Source organism: Spermophilus citellus, assembly GCF_964194105.1.
Source record: "Spermophilus citellus genome assembly, chromosome: 14".
NCBI lineage: Eukaryota > Metazoa > Chordata > Mammalia > Rodentia > Sciuridae > Spermophilus > Spermophilus citellus.
The window spans coordinates 42,195,255-42,215,842 of record NC_138194.1 but is presented as its reverse complement, the minus strand read 5'-3'; the positions used below and the strand labels follow the sequence as shown (position 1 = coordinate 42,215,842).

Here is a 20,588-nt window from a genome sequence, read left to right as displayed (position 1 = left end):
GGGTGGGTCCTTCTCTCTCAAGCCCCGTTTCAAACCTGTGGCCACTACTTATGAAGGCTCGGTAGGCATTTACCTTCGTATGATGAGAAGGGCTGACCGGTTGTTTCAGCCGGATGGATTAATGCCGAGTCATAGCTGTTTGTCTGCGGGAAGCAGGTGACCGGGAGTTTGAATTCAGCAGATCAGGGCTCAGTGCGTGTTCTCGGTTCACTTGGATTTTAAATTGTCTCTCATCTTATCCGCTGTTTCATTTAATTCGGCAGCTCATTCGCGCGGTGAAGAGTCTGCTCTCTGATGCTCTGTGGGAGGCGGTGGCAGCGGCGGCGGCAGCGGCCTTCGGGACCCCCGGAGAGGGGGTGCGGGTTGGGGGAGGGGAGGCGGCGCCTCGGGCCGCGGGGGCCGGGTACCGGACACGCGGGAGAGCGGGCGGGGTGGGGGAAAGAAATTGAAATCTAGATTTAGAGACTGAGCTTGGGAGGAGAGACAGCTGGGGAGAAGCAAGGCGGAGAGGCGGAGAGGAGAAGGAGATGGGGCCGATAGAGCCGTGCACCTGGGGCTGCAGCCTTAGTGTTCGCGCTGAAGTCGTGATGGATTCCCTCCACCTTGGCTCATGACTTGATGTTTTCAATCACAGGCCTAGGCTCCGTCCCAGGCATCGGCTCCGCGGGGCTCCGGCGGTGCGGGCCTGGCAGCGGCGAAACCACACTCAGCCGCCCAGGGACCTCGGGGGTGCTCGAGCGGCGGGGGCCGCTCAGCGCGGGCGCCGCGGACTGCTCGGCGTGGGCGCCGTGGACTGCTCGGCGCGGGCACTGCGGACTGCTCGGTGCGGGCGCCGCGGACTCGGCAGGTCCAGGTCCCACGTCGGCGACGCGCCCTCCTCCTCCTCGCGCGAGGCGGGACGTGGCTTTGGCGCGGCCTGGTCCGAGGCGCCGGCGGCGGCGGTCGGGGTGCGGGGCCGTTCCCCTCCCTCCGGCTCCGGCTCCGGCGGGCCTGTGGCGGCGGTGGTGGGAGCGCGGAGGCGCGGGGCGGCCTGTTACCGGGCAGCGGGGAGGGACCGGCGGCGCTCAGGGGAGCGCGGCGGCACGGCCGGCGGCGGCGGCTGTGGCTCCTCTTCTTCTTTCCAAGCCGGCACTGTGATTTCTTCCAGTCCCTGGGGACCTTCAGTCTTCAGCTGAAATTGGGGCAGATGCTGCTACAGGAGCTGTGGAAAGGCTGATCTAAGCTTTCCACCGCTGCCCGCTGCATTCAACCATGGGATACATTTCTCACTAAATAACCTCTCAGTAAGTTTATCCCTCTGCCCCCTTGAAAATGACCTCACCTCTCAGGTTTGCTGGAATGGATGCTCATTTAAAATGTTATTCTTCCAAAGACCTTGGACTAATAGATACTTTAAATTGTAGATTTATTTTTTATGAATGAGCATAAATACTTCCACATATGCTGGAGCATGTTGGCCTAGGTGTCAAAAAATAACAGACACAAATATCTGCTGCTTCCTATCACAGTGTGATTTCCATCACTTTGGAGAAGAATAAATTGTGGTCGCTGCCCTCATGTGACAGATTCAGTCTCTTGTCAATACCATCCCTTATCAAGAATCACTGTCACACCATGCAAACCAGATTTTCTGAAACTTTAATAAAGGTTTGCAAGGTTGCTGGGAGGGATCACATCAAATGTGTCTCCACACAGCCCTGTTGTGATTGAAGTGCAATGTTAACATTTGATCCAGGTGCACAGGATGATGGGGTCGCAGGCACTGCTGCTGATGTCTCTCTGAAGGAGCAAAGGATCTGCCAATGCAATCAACACTTCTTTTAAAAGTAATTTCTAAGTATAATCCTCTTTATATTATATTCTCTTGAATTTGGTGCTTTGAATGGAATTTTATTCCTGTGTACAACTGTTTAAAGGCATTTCTTGGTCTGTCAGTCTGCTCTCATCATTGAATTTATAAGATTTGTTAGCATTAAATGATCAAACATGGTAATCACCATCATTATCTCATCACCTCTCCTTCACCATGCTTTTTATTACATCTTTGATTTTATAAGGACACAATTATAAATGACACCGAGAAACCGATCTAAAATATATCCTGCAGCATAAAAATTAGGTATTTGGTTGTAAAGTTGTAGATTTAGCAAATAATTGGCTAACTTAATTTTTTTAAACTTGATGTATTTGAAATGACTTTGAATTTACATAAAGGCTGAAGAATAATAGCCCACAGAGCTCCAGTTATCCTATACCCTATAATGATTTCTTAACCATTAACACTTCTGGGAAGTCACAGACACAATGTTTTCCTGCTCCCAATACTTTCCTGTGTTTCCTAAGTATAAGGATACTTTCCTATATCACTGGGCAGGCATCAAAAAATAGGAAATTAACATCTAAACAATGCTGACATGTAAGCTATAGGCCCCACTCAAGTTTTGCTGATTGCTCCCAATAACGTTCTTTATTTCCAAGATCCAATCCAGGGCCATGTGTATTAGTTTTTGTGTTGTTTCTTTTCTTTTCTTTTTTTTATTGGTTGTTCAAAACATTACATAGTTCTTGGTATATCATATTTAACACTTTGATTCAAGTGGGTTATGAACTCCCATTTTTACCCCGTATAAAGATTGCAGAGTCACATCAGTTACACTTCCACTGATTTACATATTGACATACTCATGTCTGTTGTATTCTGCTGCCTTTCCTATCCTCTACTATCCCCCCTCCCCTCCCCTCCCCTCCCCTCTTCTCTCTCTACCCCCTCTACTGTAATTCATTTCTCCCCCTTGTATTATTTTTCCCTTTCCCCTCACTTCCTCTTGTATGTAATTTTGTATAACCCTAAGGGTCTCCTTCCATTTCCAAGCAATTTCCCTTCTCTCTCCCTGTCCCTCCCACCTCTCATCCCTGTTTAATGTTAGTCATCTTCTCATGCTCTTCTTCCCTACTCTGTTCTGAGTTACTCTCCTTATATCAAAGCAGACATTTGGCATTTGTTTTTTAGGGATTGGCTAGCTTCACTTAGCATAATCTGCACTAATGCCATCCATTTCCCTCCAAATTCTATAATTTTGTCATTTTTTAATGCAGAGTAATACTCCATTGTGTATAAATGCCACATTTTTTTTTATCCATTCGTCTATTGAAGGGCATCTAGGTTGGTTCCACAGTCTTGCTATTGTGAATTGTGGTGCTATGAACATCGATGTAGCAGTGTCCCTGTAGCATGCTGTTTTTAGGTCTTTAGGGAATAGACCCAGAAGGGGAATAGCTGGATCAAATGGTGGTTCCCTTCTCAGCTTTCCAAGAAATCTCCATACTGCTTTCCAATTTGGTTGCACCAATTTGCAGTCCCACCAACAATGAACAAGTGTACCCTTTTCCCCACATCCTCGCCAGCACTTGTTGTTGTTTGACTTCATAATGACTGCCAATCTTGCTGGAGTGAGATGATATCTTAGGGTGGTTTTGATTTGCATTTCTCTGAGTGCTAGCGATGGTGAGCATTTTTTCATGTACTTGTTGATTGATTGTATGTCCTCCTCTGAGAAGTGTCTGTTTAGGTCCTTGGCCCATTTGTTGATTGGGTTATTTGTTATCTTATTGTCTAATTTTTTGAGTTCTTTATATACTCTGGATATTAGGGCTCTATCTGAAGTGTGAGGAGTAAAGATTTGTTCCCATGATGTAGGCTCCCTATTTACCTCTCTTATTGTTTCTTTTGCTGAGAAAAAACTTTTTAGTTTGAGGAAGTCCCATTTGTTGATTCTAGATATAAATTCTTGTGCTATGGGTGTCCTATTGAGGAATTTGGAGCCCGACCCCACAGTGTTTAGGTCGTAGCCAACTTTTTCTTCTATCAGATGCCTTGTCTCTGGTTTGATATCAAGCTCCTTGATCCATTTTGAGTTAACTTTTGTGCATGGCGAGAGAAAGAGATTCAGTTTCATTTTGTTGCATATGGATTTCCAGTTTTCCCAGCACCATTTGTTGAAGATGCTATCCTTCCTCCATTGCATGCTTTTAGCCCCTTTATCAAATATAAGAAAGTTGTAGTTTTGTGAGTTGGTTTCTGTGTCCTCTGTTCTGAACCATTGGTCCACCTGCCTGTTTTGGTACCAGTACCATGCTGTTTTTGTCACTATTGCTCTGTAGTATAGTTTGAAGTCTGGTATCGCTATACCACCTGATTCACACTTCCTGCTTAGCATTGTTTTTGGTATTCTGGGTCTTTTATTTTTCCATATGAATTTCATGATTGCTTTCTCTATTTCTACAAGAAATGCCATTGGGATTTTGATTGGCATTGCATTAAACCTATAGAGAACTTTTGGTAATATTGCCATTTTGATGATGTTAGTTCTGCCTATCCATGAACAGGGTATATTTTTCCATCTTCTAAGATCTTCTTCAATTTCTCTCTTTAGGGTTCTGTAGTTTTCATTGTATAAGTCTTTTACCACTTTTGTTAGGTTGATTCCCAAGTATTTTATTATTTTTGAGGATATTGTGAATGGAGTGGTTGTCCTCATTTCCATTTCAGAGGGTTTATCGCTGATATACAGGAATGCCTTTGATTTATGCGTGTTGATTTTATATCCTGCCACTTTGCTGAATTCATTTATTAGCTCTAATAGTTTATTTGTAGACCCTTTTGGGTCTGCTAGGTATAGAATCATGTCATCTGCAAATAGTGATAATTTAAGTTCTTCTTTTCCTATTTTTATGCCTTTAATTTCTTTCGTCTGTCTAATTGCTCTGGCCAGTGTTTCGAGAACTATGTTGAACAGAAGTGGTGAGAGAGGGCATCCCTGTCTTGTTCCAGATTTTAGAGGGAATGCCTTCAATTTTTCTCCATTCAGAATGATGCTAGCCTGGGGCTTAGCGTAGATTGCTTTTACAATGTTGAGGTATGTTCCTGTTATCCCTATTTTTTCGAGAGTTTTGAACAAAAAGGGATGCTGTACTTTGTCGAATGCTTTTTCCGCATCTATCGAGATGATCATATGGTTCTTATTTTTAAGTCTGTTGATGTGGTGAATAACATTTATTGATTTCCGTATATTGAACCAGCCTTGCATCCCAGGGATGAATCCTACTTGATCATGGTGTACAATTTTTTGATATGATTTTGTATCCGATTTGCCAGAATTTTATTGAGGATTTTTGCGTCTAGGTTCATTAGAGATATAGGTCTGTAGTTTTCTTTCTTTGAAGTGTCTTTGTCTGGTTTCGGAATCAGGGTGATTTGGCATCGTAGAATGAATTTGGAAGTTCTCCCTCTTTTTCTATTTCCTGAAATAGCTTGAAAAGTATTGGTATTAGTTCCTCTTTAAAGGTTTTGTAAAACTCTGCTGTATACCCATCCGGTCCTGGGCTTTTCTTAGTTGGTAATCTTTTGATGGTTTCTTCTATTTCCTCAATTGATATTGGTCTGTTTAGGTTGTCTATATCCTCCTGTCTCAATCTGGGCAGATCATATGACTTAAGAAATTTATCGACGCCTTCACTATCTTCTATTTTATTGGAGTATAAGGATTCAAAATAATTTCTGATTGTCTTCTGTATTTCTGAAGTGTCTGTTGTGATATTGCCTTTTTCATCCTGTATGCTAGTAATTTGAGTTCTCTCTCTTCTTCTCTTTGTTAGCATGGCTAAGGGTCTGTCGATCTTATTTATTTTTTCAAAGAACCAACTTTTGGTTTTGTCAATTTTTTCAATTGTTTCTTTTGTTTCAATTTCATTAATTTCAGCTCTGATTTTAATTATTTCTTGCCTTCTACTTCTTTTGCTGTTATTTTGCTCTTCTTTTTCTAGGATTTTGAGATGAAGTATGAGATCATTTATTTGTTGGTTTTTTTCTTTTTTTAAGGAATGAACTCCATGCAATGAATTTTCCTCTTAGAACTGCTTTCAATGTGTCCCATAGATTCCGATATGTTGTGTCTGTGTTGTCATTTATCTCTAAGAATTTTTTAATTTCCTCCTTAATGTCTTCTATAACCCATTGATCATTCAGTAACCTATTGTTCATTCTCCAAGTGATGCATGATTTTTCCTTCCTTCTTTTATAATTGATTTTCAGTTTCATTCCATTATGGTCAGATAAGATGCATGGTATTATCTCTACTCCTTTATATTGTCTAAGAGTTGCCCTGTGACATAATATATGATCTATTTTTGAGAAGGATCCATGTGCTGCTGAGAAAAAAGTGTAACTGCTTGATGTTGGGTGGTATATTCTATATATGTCAATTAAGTCTAGGTTGTTAATTGTGTTATTGAGTTCTATAGTTTCCTTATTCAACTTTTGCTTGGAAGATCTGTCCAGTGGTGAGAGAGGTGTGTTGAAGTCTCCCATGATTATTGTATGGTGGTCTAGTAGACTCTTGAACTTGAGAAGAGTTTGTTTGATGAACATAGCTGCACCATTGTTTGGGGCATATATATTTATGATTGTTATGTCTTGTTGGTGTATGGTTCCCTTGAGCAGTATGTAGTGTCCCTCTTTATCCCTTTTGATTAACTTTGGCTTGAAATCTATTTTATTTGATATGAGTATGGATACTTCTGCTTGTTTCCGAAGTTCATATGAGTGATATGATTTTTCCCAACCTTTCACCTTCAGTCTATGTATGTCTTTTCCTATCAAATGTGTCTCCTGTAGGCAGCATATTGTTGGGTCATGTTTTGTGATCCATTCTACTAGCCTGTGTCTCTTAATTGGTGAGTTTAAGCCATTAACATTTAGGGTTATTATTGAGATATGGTTTGTTCTTCCAGCCATATTTGTTTATTAATGTTACTAAATCTGATTTGTTTTCCTCTTTGATTACTTTCCCCCCTTTACTGTCCTACCTCCCACTGTTGGTTTTCATTGTTATTTTCCATTTCCTCTTCCTGTAATGTTTTGCTGAAGATTTTTTGGAGAGATGGTTTTCTAGCTGCAAATTCTTTTAACTTTTGTTTATTGTGGAAGGTTTTAATTTCATCTTCCATCTTGAAGCTTAATTTCGCTGGATACACAATTCTTGGTTGGAACCCATTTTCTTTCAGTGTTTGAAATATGTTATTCCAGGATCTTCTAGCTTTCAGAGTCTGTGTTGAGAGATCAGCTGTTATCCTGATTGGTTTACCCCTAAATGTAATCTGCTTCCTTTCTCTTTTAAAATTCTCTCCTTATTCTGTATGTTGGGCATCTTCATTATAATGTGTCTAGGTGTGGATCTCTTATGATTATGCACATTCAGTGTCCTGTAGGCTTCTAGGATTTGGGATTCTGTCTCGTTCTTCAAGTCTGGGAAGTTTTCTCGAATTATTTCATTGAATAGATTGCTCATTCCTTTGGTTTGGTGCTCTGTGCCTTCCTGTATCCCAATGACTCTTAAGTTTGGTCTTTTAATGTTATCCCATATTTCTTGGATGTTCTGCTCCTGGTTTCTTAACAGTCTTGCTGAGCTGTCTATGTTCTTTTCAAGTTGAAATACTTTGTCTTCATTGTCTGATGTTCTATCTTCTAAGTGTTCTACTCTGCTGGTAGTATTGTCAATTGAATTTTTAAGTTGATTTATTGCTTCCTGCCTTTCTAGGATTTCTGTTTGTTTGTTTTTTATAACCTCTATCTCCCTGTATAGTTGATCTTTTGCTTCCTGGATTTGTTTATGTATTTCATTGTTGAAGAGATCTTTCATTGTCTGATTTTGGTGTCTAATGTCTTCCTTGAGACTCCAGATCATCTGAAGCATGTATCTCCTGAATTCTTTATCTGGCATCCCATCTGCTGCAGATATTACCTCTTCTAACGTTGAGTTGACCTGCATTGCTTGTGGTCCTTTCTTTCCTTGTCTCTTCATACTGTTCGCATTTCTTTCTGCTTACTGAGACTGTTGTATTATTGAATTTTCCCCCTATATATTTGTATTACTCTTGTATAGTTGCAAAGTCTCCCGCGCAGGCGCGGGCAGGGGCTCTGCTCCTCCTCCAATTGGGGCACTGTGCCTACCACATCGGCAGGCCGCTGGGCCTGTCCTGCTGGTTGGTAGTAGGTGCGCCTACCTTGCAGGCGCGTGGGGCGGCTCTGCCACTCCCAGGTTGCTGGGCCTGACCTGCTGGTGGGTTGCAGGTCCGGCTACCTTGCAGGCGCGGGGGGAGGGCGCACACCTATTTGTATTTAGACAGTTACGTGAAATGGAGGACATAATGCTTGGGATGAAAGTTGGGGGGAAGTGGAAGGTAGGTGCTCTTGAAAAGAAAGAAGGAGAGGGAGATAGATAGCATAGAGGAGAATGGAAAGAGCAGTAAAACTTGGAAGGGGAGAGAGAGAGGGAAAAGGGAGAGAAAAAATTAAAATTAAATAGGAAATAAAATTAGGTCTTAGAGATCCATTTTCTTCTCTTCCCGTAGGCAAAGCTGTGACCTCCGGGCTGAGTTTTGCCCTCAATGTGTCAACAGCAATCCCTGTAAGGCGGTTCCTGGGAGTCTCTCAATCCTGTTTTTCCAGAGCCGTTTCACTTCTTCGGCCCCTCCTCCCCTTCCTCCTGCCAGCCAGCCAGGTCCTGCTCACCGGAGGCAGTTCCCCAAGGATTTGGTTACACTTTCAGCCCCACCGTGTGCTCTATTTCCCTAACTACTGAGCACTCTCGCTGTCATTCATCTAAGCCCCAGTGCTGTGGAGCTGTAGTCTGGGAGTCAATTGTTTAATTTTTCCGGACCCCTTTGGTGGGCACACCTTCGGAATCTGGCAGCTAAGACCATTGGTGTCGCTGCTGGTAGTAATAGGAGTTGGGGGTCGAGGATCCCTTCTACTTCCCTCAGCTCCTACAGTCACAACCACACTGCTGGCGGTAGGAGGATTTGGGGGTCTGGAGTGTCCTCTGTTTCCCTCCGCCCCTACCGTCACACCCTCTCAGTTCGCGGTTGGGGGATTTGGGGGTGGGGAGTCTTCTCTGCTTCCCTCTGCCCCTACAGTCATGCCCTCATCACTGGCAGTAGGGGGAGTTGGGGGTCGAGAGTCCTTTGGCCCTTACGGTCACGCCCACGGAGAGATTTTGAAGTTTCCCGGTTGTTTGTATCTGGTGTGGGTGGGAGTCACACACCTGCTAAAGTAGATTCCGCTGGGAAGGAATCTCTTTGGCCGAACTTTGGTGACTTCCCCTCTCTGCTATGGCGGGCCCCTGGCTCCTTGCCAGAGTGTCCAAAGGGAGGGGTGGAACTGGCTTGTCTCTGGTCTGACACAATCTCTGGTTTTAGTTCCCAGTTCGCTATTTCGTAAAGGGTTGGTTAGATTCCCTTCACACTGTCTGGGGGGGGGGGAGCCATTCGCCGGGTGGGCGGGGCTGTTAGTAGAGCCGGGAGGGCACAGGCTGTCTGCTGGGCTAGGCCGGGACACTTCTCGCTGCGCTGGGCCGCCAGGGGCTGCCTGTAGAGCCGGGCAGCTGCGGCCGCGTGGCTAAGATCCGGGCGGGCGGGGTGGCCGTTCGCTGAGCGAGAGCGGGGCCTCCCGGTATGGCGGGATGGCGGGTGCCGTCTGCGGGTTCGGGCGGGCCGCGCCGCTTGGGGCCGCTGGCTGCTTTCTGAAGCAGCTGGTGGCTGCGGGATTGTACCTCTGCACCCGCCGGGGGGCCGCCTGTAAAGCCGAGCAGCTGCGGCCGCGTGGCTACGAGCCTGGCAGGTGTGGTGGCCGTTAGCAGAGCGAGAGCAGGGCCTCCCCGGGACGGCGGGATGGCGGGTGCCGTCTGCGGGTTCGGGCGGGCCGCGCAGCTCTGGGCCGTGGGCCGCTTGCAGAAGCGGCTGGTGGCTGCGGGACTGGACCTCCGCGCCCACGTGGCCGGCCAAGATCTACTTGTCTGGGACAAACTGACACTTCTAATAAACCTACCAATTCCTGGCAGGTCCCTTCTTAACGGAATCTTGCTAGAAGTTCCTCAGTTGGTAGACTGCCGCTGTTCCAATGGGTCTTTCTGATCCCGTTAATGTGGAGACATTGGAATCGCTGCTTCCTCGCCGGCGGCCATGTTGGATCCCCCTCTTTTCTTTTCTTTTCTTTTCTTTTCTTTTCTTTTCTTTTCTTTTCTTTTCCTCCCTCCCTCCCTCCCTCCCCCCCTCTCTCTCTCTCTTTCTTTCTTTCTTCTTTCTTTTTTATTGCAGTACTGGGGATTAAACCTTGGGCCTCATGCATTGAGCTATATCCCCAGCCCTTTAAATTTTTTTTAAAAAAAATTGAGACAGGGTCTTGATGAGATCAAGCCTGGCCTTGAACTTGTGAATCTCTTGCCTCAGCTTCCTGAGTAGTTGGGATTACAGGTGTTTGCCAGTGCAAACAGTTCTAGTTTTTGTGTCTAGGTTTGCTTCTAGTTTTTGTGTCTTTTATTCTCCTTTGGTCTATATCAGTTTCTCATCTTTCCTTGTCTTGCATAACCTTGATCTTTTTAAAATGTAAAAACCATTAACTTCATAGAATGAGGTTTAGGTTTGATGTCCTTTCTTGATTTTTGTAGTTTTATAGGCCTACCACCCAAATGATGCCATTCTTAGTGCATTGTAACAGAGGCAGAAGGTATTAATTCACCCCATAATCAGGTTAACTTTGATCACCGGATAGAATTGCATTTGCTTGTTTTCTCCCTGCTTAAGTTAATAAGTACCAGGTAATTATTAGTCAAAAAATAATCTATGAATACTTTGTTAGGAACTATTTTGAAGCTTTGTAAAGTGAGTTGATTATTTGCAACAGTTTTGTTCTACCAAGTAACAATGAACCCCTAATTAGTGAATACTGAAACATCATTCCCAGGGAGACACAGAGTGGGTTCCTGTCACTACATAATTACCAACCCATATAACCTTACTTTAGGTATGTTTCTGTCTAAAGACCCCTTTTGGATATATATATATATTGTCAGTTCATTAGCATTGAGCTCACCACTGACAGCACTGTAACTCCTGCCTAAAGGAAGTCTCTCTAACAAATGCAGTTTCTCCATAAGCTCCTTGCAGACACTGTGCTTAGGAATGTGAGACAGCATGGCAGCACTACCCTTGGTAACATTTAAAAAGCAAGTCACCAACAGAAAGCAAGAGAAAGATGGGACACTGTACTGTGAAAAGGATCCTCACTTACTAGATGAAAGCTGAAACAATAAGGTGGGAGAGTCGCTATGTTTCAGCCCAGCCCAACGGATGGGTTGGACAACTCAAGTTTTTGCCACCCTGAGCATGACTGTAAAAGTGCTTTTAAGTATTAATTTTGGGGCTACAATGAAATTTTAATAGTGGGTGAATTTGTAAATATGAAATTTACAAATAATGAGATTGACTGTATCTTGTTCCTATTAGATTTTCACTGACTGCTTTTATCATCTACTGAGTTCAGATTCTCCCAGGTTGCCACTGGGGATTAAACCCAGGGGTGCTTAATCACTGAGCCACATCCCCAGCCCTTGTTATTTTTTTTTATTTTGAGACAAGGTCTTGCTAAATCACTTAGGGCCTTGCTCAGTAGCTGAAACTGGGCTTTGAACTTATGATCCTTCCGCATCAGCCTCCAGAGTCCCTGGGATTACAGGTGTGAATCACTGTGCCTGGCTTCTTTACTTCTTGTTCAAGATTTCCCAAGCTCAGCTTGCTTGTTCTCTGCTTCAATTCTGAAGTTAGATATTTCTCTGGTTCCTGTTAGTGGAAAATGATTGTTAGAAACCAAGAAATTAGTACAGGATGAACTCATTTCTATCAGAGTGTGATTACTTCTAAGACCTGTTAGCACACAGAGTTGGGAAGTGCACACATATCTATCATCTATCACCTGTCAATCAATTTATTCTATGTATCTATCTAGCCTATCTATATAATCGATCCTGTCATCTAATGCTGCCAATCTGTCTTATCTATCTAATCATCTTATTTATTTATTTATCTGCCTAATTGCTTCATAACAATATCTCCAGCTCCAAACTGATATTGAACTGTCTACTCTTCAGTATTTGTAACTCCTTCTTCTAGCAGTTGGAAAGCAGACTCCCATTACTCTGTAATTATTTGCTCAGTCTCTCTGTATGTAAGAAAACACTCAGCGCCACCACTTGAAGGTACAACCCTGGACCTGCGCCCTCCATTCCTGCAGGGCATGCAGGCTGAAAGCTCAGCCCCAATAAATTGGTCGAGGAAGGTGGAAGAAAGAAGGAATCTGGGCTGGGGAGGTAGCTGAGTAGAGCACTAGCATGCACCAGGCCCTGGCTTCAATCCCTAGCACTGCTAACGTAGAGTTTTTGAAAGTCTGAACTTTTCTAAATTCTACTTAAATAAAAAGCAGACCTTGTTTTTTAATGAAAGAGAAGAGAACCAAAACCTATTTCTATTGAATTATGTTTGAAACTACATTTTTATTGTATCAGGTGGGTCTAAATGGAAAACCAGTTTAGTATAACTGGTATCTTTTAAAATATGTATGGGATACATATTTTTTGTATTAAATTTTTTTATTTTATATTTCTCCCAGATGTTTTCGATTCAACATATTGGCTTTAAATATATCAACTAAACTTAATGTTAATCTTTAAATGTAGACAGGTAATTTTTCAATTTTTTTTCTAATTTCTAAACTTTCTAATTTTAAAATTTTGGATATGACATTTTAATCTAGTGTTTGCAAGAAAGTATTGGCTAGTAATATGAAAGGCTTTATTCTCTGGTGTGTTTGTCCATGTTAAAAAATAAAGTATGCAGCTTCATTGTTCTTTCAAAATGCTGAACTTTTAAAAATTGAATTAAGATGTAGAATGTTAAATTTGTAAACGATTATAGCAAATAGTCTTGGCTTTTTAATTTTAGATTCTGATGAATAAGAGGCTATGGATTACAGTTTCAATGAAAGTTGTCCATTTTTAATGAAATCACTGTATTGTGTTGGAGCATAAGGGGATAACTATTCTCTGAGATGACTTTGTCAAAAATAGTGCAACTTATTTTTTCCATGAAGAAATGTGAAAATTACCTAAATGTGCATTAATTCACATTACAAACATGCAAAAAATACAAAATATATACACAGAATTTCATTTCATTCTTATCTTTCCCAATTCAGTCCTGTTCATACAAGTTAAGCCCTTAAGAGTTTTGTATGATATATATTGAAATATATATATATATATATATATATATATATATATATATATATATATATATTTATATATATTTAATTTTTTAAAAAATTCATTCTAATTAGTTATATGTGACAGGAGAATGCATTTTGATGCATTGGAGAAGTATTTATTTGGCCACATATAAATACATTAGTTTGATTTGTTTGATTTTTGTGACACTATATATGTATGTACATTTTCTGCAGCTTGCTTTAATCATTAATAACAACATTTCTTGGAATTCTTTTGTGCTAGTACATGCAGCTCTGTGTCCTTTTAAACTACTCTGTAGTACTCCATTATATAACTAATTTACTTAAACGTTTCCCATTGATGCACCTTTGACCCCCTTAGTTTTTTCTATTATAAACAATGCTGCAATGAAAATACTTGCTTATGTAGCTGTAGCAAGTTCTGTGAAATAAATGTCTAGACTTAAGGATGAGGCTTTTTTTCCTCCTTCGTGAGGGGTGGTCCAGTAGGTGCTAAGCCACCATCTCTGGGCTCTCCTTCCCCTTGGGGAGATCATGGTTCTTTGTTTTCCAGTGCAAAGTACCTGGAAGTATCTGATCTGATGGCCTTGTCCTTTTGAGCTTCTTTAGCTATGATTATTTCCTAAGTGAGGCTAGAGAACCAGGTGCCTGACATCACCTTCCTGTTCCTCAGCTGTGGGCATCTTCAATGTGAGGTCAACAATATGGTGACTTAGAAATGCATGTTGTAAGGGGCATGATAGTTGGGGGAACTGGTAACCCTAATTTAGGACTGATCTGCAGGTAATTCCCACATTTAATGGACTCTGAGGTCTTCATGGAAAATAACTGTCTTCAATCAATAAAAAAACACAAATAATTTAAACAGATTTTGAAATAGGAGTCACAGGTTGGGTATTGCTTGTAAGGATATCTGTGTATGAATATGGTTGTAGGTGTGTTATTTCCTTATTCTGGTTGATAATTAAAACATCAAACCAAAACCAACTCTATTGAACCAAGGGGTTGTTTTCTAATCGTCATCAGATCTTTCTGTTTTTATTCTCTTGTGGCAAATATTGCTGAACAGCTACTTGCAGTTCATTTCAAAAAACAATTCAGTTTTATTTTGTTTTCCATCCATGGTTTATAACATTCATTTGTCATTTTTGTCATTTTGTAGACCTACCAAGAGCAGCTGTCAGGATCTTAAGCAACATGACATTCCTTTTTGTGAGTTTGTCATACACAGCTGAGAGTGCCATTGTAACTGCTTTCATTACCTTCATTCCCAAGTTCATCGAGTCACAGTTTGGTATCCCAGCTTCCAATGCCAGCATCTACACTGGTAAGGCACTGCCTCGAGGGCAACTTGAAAACACGGTCATTTTGACCACTAGACTGAAATGGGATGAGTGAAGAGAAAAGTTCAATCTAGCAAGTTCATTATCAGCTTCCTGTCCTCTAAGATTTTAGCCAGAGGAAATCCTTTGGAATGTGTTTTCTGTGATTCCTATTGTATTACCGTGTGACATATTTACCAGCTGAGAATTTAACATATTTATGTGTTTATGGTCCTCAATTTAAAAAAATGAAACAGGCAACAGCACCCAAATTTTAATTTGAATAGATCTTTTTATGGGTTGGCCTGGGTCTTAAAAAGTATTTTGAAAAATTTGGTAAGTGTTAAGTAATCTGAAATACAGATTAGTTCCATGGGATTGGGATTTTCCCTTCATAAATGTGGACAGATTTTAATTGAGTTACTGGAAATACTTGAAGTTAAACAGTAAATTTATAAATTTTATGTTATATGATTTATATTTGGGTGGATTGAGTTTTTAGGAATCTCTGATACAGGTACTCATGATACTGAGTATTCAAATCTTCTTTCCTAGTATATATTAGAACTACAAATATGGGAACATTAATTCTCAGGTATTGGGGAATTTTCATTGTACTATGTTATATAATATTCTAGATATTTCCTTAGTCATATTAAAGATAGTCCTTGACTGTATCTTCCTAAAGGCTCAATATATTAATAAAGTATATTTAAACAGTATGAAATAATGATAACTTTCCAGATAACTTGGGCTCCCAAACATAGTAAGCTTAAATTATTTGAAAACGAACAGGCACAATTTTATCTTGTAGAAAGAGAAGTTGATTTGGAATATTTGGGTAATTGCTTTGCTCTCTACTTCATTTTTCCCACATAAAGACATAAAATTGGGTTGTAGGTCCCTGATCGAAAATCATTTTAAATAGAATATACTGCTATGGACCATTGCAAGTGTGAAGCATATTTACTGTTGTAAATATGAAGCAATATCACAAAGTATGTATCTCGTTCTCATTTTCTCTATCTTGGTTTCAAAAATATAGTTCTCCTATAATAATAAAGTAAAAATTTCCAGATGATTTTACAGTTTTGTTGTCAAAAAGTTGAAACCCCCTGTTTCTAGTTTAACTCTTCAGCTGAGCAACAAAATTTTGCCAGAATTCTTGGTCAGATTCTGCACTCAAAGCCTTATAACTTAGACTCTCAGCCACTATCTGTTAAGTGTAGTTTCAAGCATTTCCCAAATTAAATTTCAACGTTAAAAGATGTTACTGGAAAGAAGTTTTGGAGTAAAATAAATTTGGGATTTGCTGGGTTAAGTGACATATTACAGAGTTTTTTGCTGCAAGTCTTTTTGTCCCCCTTATTATGCCTGTAGGCAATGTGAAGCTCTCAGAGGAAGATTCAGACCAGACTCTTTCCAGATTTATTTGACCCTGAGACTTTATTCATAGGCATCTTTCTTCTGATCAGTCTTTCTCAGGACACACATGGGGAAGCCATCCTTCATGCCCTGTTCCAACCACACTAAGGAGCAGAGCCGTCTGGGTCATCCCACTTCCCTCCTAAGGTGCTATTTTGACCTCCAGGGCTACTGGGGCATGGGTCCTATGCTGAGCCAGACAGGAATTGAAGCCTCTTGGGTGTACCTTGTCCAAAGCCATGTCTTAATTATTGGCAGAGACAAAGGCTAGAAAGATAGTTCATTGTAGAATAATGGAATAGTGTTCAGCTGGAACTGGGGTGTTTGGCCACAGAGTTCCCAGTGGTGATATGTTCAAGGCAGCAATCAACCACCTGGTCAGGAGCGAGCAGGACTGAATGAGGCTAACTGTTCATACCCTGATACAACTTCAGGATGACAGGAGCGATATCACAAAGTGACAATTCCATTCTCGTTTTGTAGTCAGCAGTTTTTTTCCTCCCTCTGTTCCTCCCTCTCTTCTTTCCTTCCTTCATTCTTGCCAAGGCAGTTTGTGAAATGTGTGATAGTTTACTGTGCTTTCTTTAAGTCTTCTCCATCCCAGCTCACACACTCTCTCCTTCCTTTCCAGACAGACAACAAATAATAACAGCAAAAGATATCAGATTGATCAAAAGTAGCAGGTGGCCTGTTATAGTAAGATCCAACGGGGATGATAGTTCTTTTTAAAGTTCCTGTTATTTCTTTCTGAATTTTTATCAGGTGAATCCTTCTTACTTTTCTCTGAATATAGATTTTTTTCTTTTTTAAGGACTTATTTAAGTTGTGATCTTTTGTTCTCGGAATCCTTTCCTATGTATGTAGGGTGAAATAGAAAATTAAGAAATTTATCTGAAAAGACTTGACAATAGTTTTAATTTCTTATCCAATAAGGTTTTTGAGTTCAAGCCACTTTTCATATTTCTTGTAGCACTGGGGTTTGAACCCAGGGCCTAGCCATGCTAGATAAAGTTCCATCACTGAGCCACATCCTGAGCCTCTCGTTTCATTTTTTAAAATTATCTGGATAAATACCTCAATCCTCCATAGTGATTTGCTCATGAACAGTAGAGAGGAAGCCCCAGACACAAGACAGGACATTGATCACTGTCATTCATTTGGTCATCCAGCGCCAGCCCTAGACCTTGTGTATGGCTGAGTAACTGCAAAGACTTGAATCAGGGCATTGAGCTGCTGATATAACTGAGAGGAGAGAGACAGTTCGAGAAATGTGCCAGGGAAAGCTGATTAAATAAACAAATAGAAGATTTGGGCTGCAAAGATGATTTTGGATGTTGGGGTGGTGTGCTTGAGGTGCTTTTCATGGATCAAATGCCTTTTAATCAGGATTTTTTAAAAAAGTCAGATTTTCCCATTTGGTGTTGGGAGGAAAGGCATTTCTTACCTGTGGAGGACAGCTTAGGCCAAGTCAAAGCAACAGGGGAGGATAAAATAAGACTTGCTCTGGCCAGAGAGAGAAAGATGAGCAGTTCATCCCTAGGTCATAAATGCAGGGGACTGGGAAGGCAAGTGGATGGTGTGGGGTGGGAGTTGCTTTCTGACATTTTGGGGTGGGAAATCTGCTCAGGGACCTTCCATGTCACTTGACCACACACACTGAAATCCCTTTGGGGGACACCTTTGCCCTAGTGGGAAATGATGATACTAATGTTTGATGAGGTCATCACTGCAAACACAGTCAAGCCCATGTCCATCTTCCTGCCTATGTGTCTACATGACAGTGGATCTGTGCCACAGTAGACTTCCCATTCATGGTCTTCCTGCTGATCTACTTAGGGTCACATTTATTGCTTGGAATGAAATATTATGAAGTTGATATTTTGGAAAAGACTGTAATGATGGGAAAAGTCTTCAAGTAGGGATTGGACAGTGTGGCCCTGAATCCTGTTGTTACCGGTTACTAGCTTCATGGCTTTGGACACTTTACTTACTCCATACACTCAGTCCAATGGGGATAAGCTCTCCCCTGTCAATGTTGATGTAAGGAACAAATAAAGTCATGGACACTAATTGGCTCTAAAGCTTACCTAACCTCAACTAGATTCAGCAATATAAATGGGAAAATATAACAATAATAAATTATAGGAGAGAAAATTATTGTTTATTATTTATGTTGATGATACCTTACTTTTAAAGTCATGCAGCTTTAATAGGTCTGAGAATGAAACTTCTGTAATAATAATGGTGATAATAAAATAACTGCTTATGCTTATTATTTACTAAGACACTAAGCATTTTTATATGGATAACATGATTTAATCCATATACTTAATGCCTATGCAGTAAATATTATTAATTATACCCATTTCCAGATGGGGAACCAAGGTCCAGAGAGGTTTGAGTTGCTTGCTTGAAGGCAAAATAGTAAGTGGTAGAGCCATTGATGTTATAATTCTGTATTCCTTGGAGTATTAATATATCAATTCATGATTTTACTTGTAGTATTATAACAGATGTATTATCATTTCATTCATTTTTTTCATTATTTCCAAGAAACAATATTCTGGTGGTTTTAATATTGTCCTTCCATCTAATTCTCCAGCTGCCCCTGCTGCTGAGTCATGGTCAACAACCTTAGTTTTCAGAGCCTGTGATTTTTCAGCATACCTTTGCTTGGGATTTTCTAGTTTGGCGTGAAGAATCATAGAGTTAGATATTAGTGTGTCTTAATGTAGCCTTGGAAAATTCCGTTTTGCTTTTCCATGATAGAGTAATCAAGATAATTATTTCTGTGCTACAGTGATTATTTTTTTATATACAGGGTGTATTTTTTTTAGAAAATGACTGTCCTTTTTATTATTGCCTAAATAACCAAATATTTGCCATCTGTCTTCAGCTACTGATTTCTAGTTTTGTCAATGACATTTGAGCTGGCTCTGTGCAGCTCAAATTGCAGACTTTGGGAATCCCTCTATTTTTAGATGCAAGAGATCTGTGAATGTGCTTTCATTCTTCTGAGTGCATCAACATCTTTTCTATACTAGTTCTTCCATTTTATAAGGGAAGTTTTAAAAATTGATTCTGTACTAATTTTTATAAATGTATGCAGTTTTTTTTTTCCAGTGCTGGAAATTGAACCCAATGCTAGGCAAGTGCTGTACTATTGAGCTATATCTCTACCCCTAAATTTTCTTTTTTAACATTGAACTTAAGCTTTCCTTGTAGTTATGGATGTGCTTTAGCATCACTAGCCATTTCCAAGGTCAGATGATGACCTTTGACTCTGACACCTTTGCTAGTACCACACTGAAATCCAGTGTGCTCCGCAAGAGAAGGGGACAGTCCTTGCAAACCCACATTCTGTAGCAGCTGCTGGAATCGTCTCACTTACATAACTTTAATCAGTCTTGATGGGAAAAGAGGCTGTTAGGAAGTAAAAGTGACAATTATAGGCTCTTTGTCTTTTGGGCAGAGAGATATTTATCACACTGAATTACATTTGTTTTTCTTCAATGCTAATGAGAACTTTTATAAAGGTTATAGTGGACAGTGTCAGGACACTCAGATTCTCTTTACTTTGTTATTCATCAATTAATTTAAGAAATGTTTGAGGGCCCATCATGTGGCAGGTTCTTAGCCAGTACATGAAAGGTGGTAGTGAAACAGGGTTCAATTACTAAAGAAGATTCAGAGGACCCATAATGACATGCAGACATTGAAGGATGGGTTACTACTATATGGTGATGGCATTAAAGTGAGGATGCACTTGGCAGCCACAGCTATGGCTTATCAAGAGGCAGGCTTCAGCTCCCCTCAGAAGGGTTTGAGTGACAGCACCACTTTCTGTCTTCTATCAGGCACCATGAGCATGAAGCACCCTGGACCCACTTAGTCCAAAATGGTGTCTTGGATGGAGTCTTTCATATTTTAAAAATTCTGTTTATATTTTAAAATATTTTCTGTGTTTTGCTGGTCACTTTGGTTCTTGCTATGCAATGAGCCTCAATAGTAGAATTCTTCAGGGGACTTAGTGAGCTCAGGAACATATCATCATGCTCATTTCTATTAATAACCAGTATCAACCAGCTGGTACCAATCATCCAAACACTGTCTGACCCGTGGTTAGAGAGCAACACTGTGTTAGTCGACTTTCTATTTCTTGTGACAAAATACCTTGAGATGATTAACTTATAAGGAGAAAAGGATTATTTTGGCTCATGGTTTCAGAGTTTCAGTCCACGGTGAGTTGACTCTATGCCTTTAGGGACTGTGGCCAGGTAGTACATTATAGCAAGAGTATGTGGGTGGAGGGGGTCTGTGCACCTTGTGGTTGTCAGGATACACAGAGAGAGAGACAGAAAAGGGCCAGGGACTCTGACTCCAGTGCAAGGTCATACTCTCCATGACCTAACTTCTTTCCACCAGCACCCACCTCTCAGAGGTCCTGTCAGCTTCCAATAGCACCACAGCAGGGGACCAAACCTTCAACACTGGGCTGATGGGGGACAGTCAGGATCCAAACTGTAACAAACATTTTTAATCAACTCGACAGTGTCTTTCAGATGCATGGTCTTAATCAGCAGGACAGCTCAGGCTAATTCCAGGCCTGCTAGAGTCACAGCCACAGCAATTCCTGGGGCTACAGCAGCCCATAGGTATCTGCCTTCATGACACTAATCCACTTTGGAACTTCAGGCTTTTTAGTT

General features: G+C 41.0%; 1 protein-coding gene across 3 annotated transcripts in view; it reads left to right on the top strand.

The window, feature by feature from the left end:
• Positions 1–20,588, top strand: part of SLCO5A1 (solute carrier organic anion transporter family member 5A1) — a 169,049-nt gene that overhangs the window by 88,720 nt on the left and 59,741 nt on the right. For 2 of the 3 annotated variants that reach the window (XM_081265950.1, XM_081265948.1), the window contains exon 5: positions 14,298–14,462. The exons of the other annotated variant lie outside the window; for it this stretch is intronic. In XM_081265950.1, the coding sequence (XP_081122076.1) occupies positions 14,298–14,462 (165 nt within the window). The remainder of the gene's footprint in view (positions 1–14,297; positions 14,463–20,588) is intronic. 3 annotated transcript variants of the gene reach the window in all.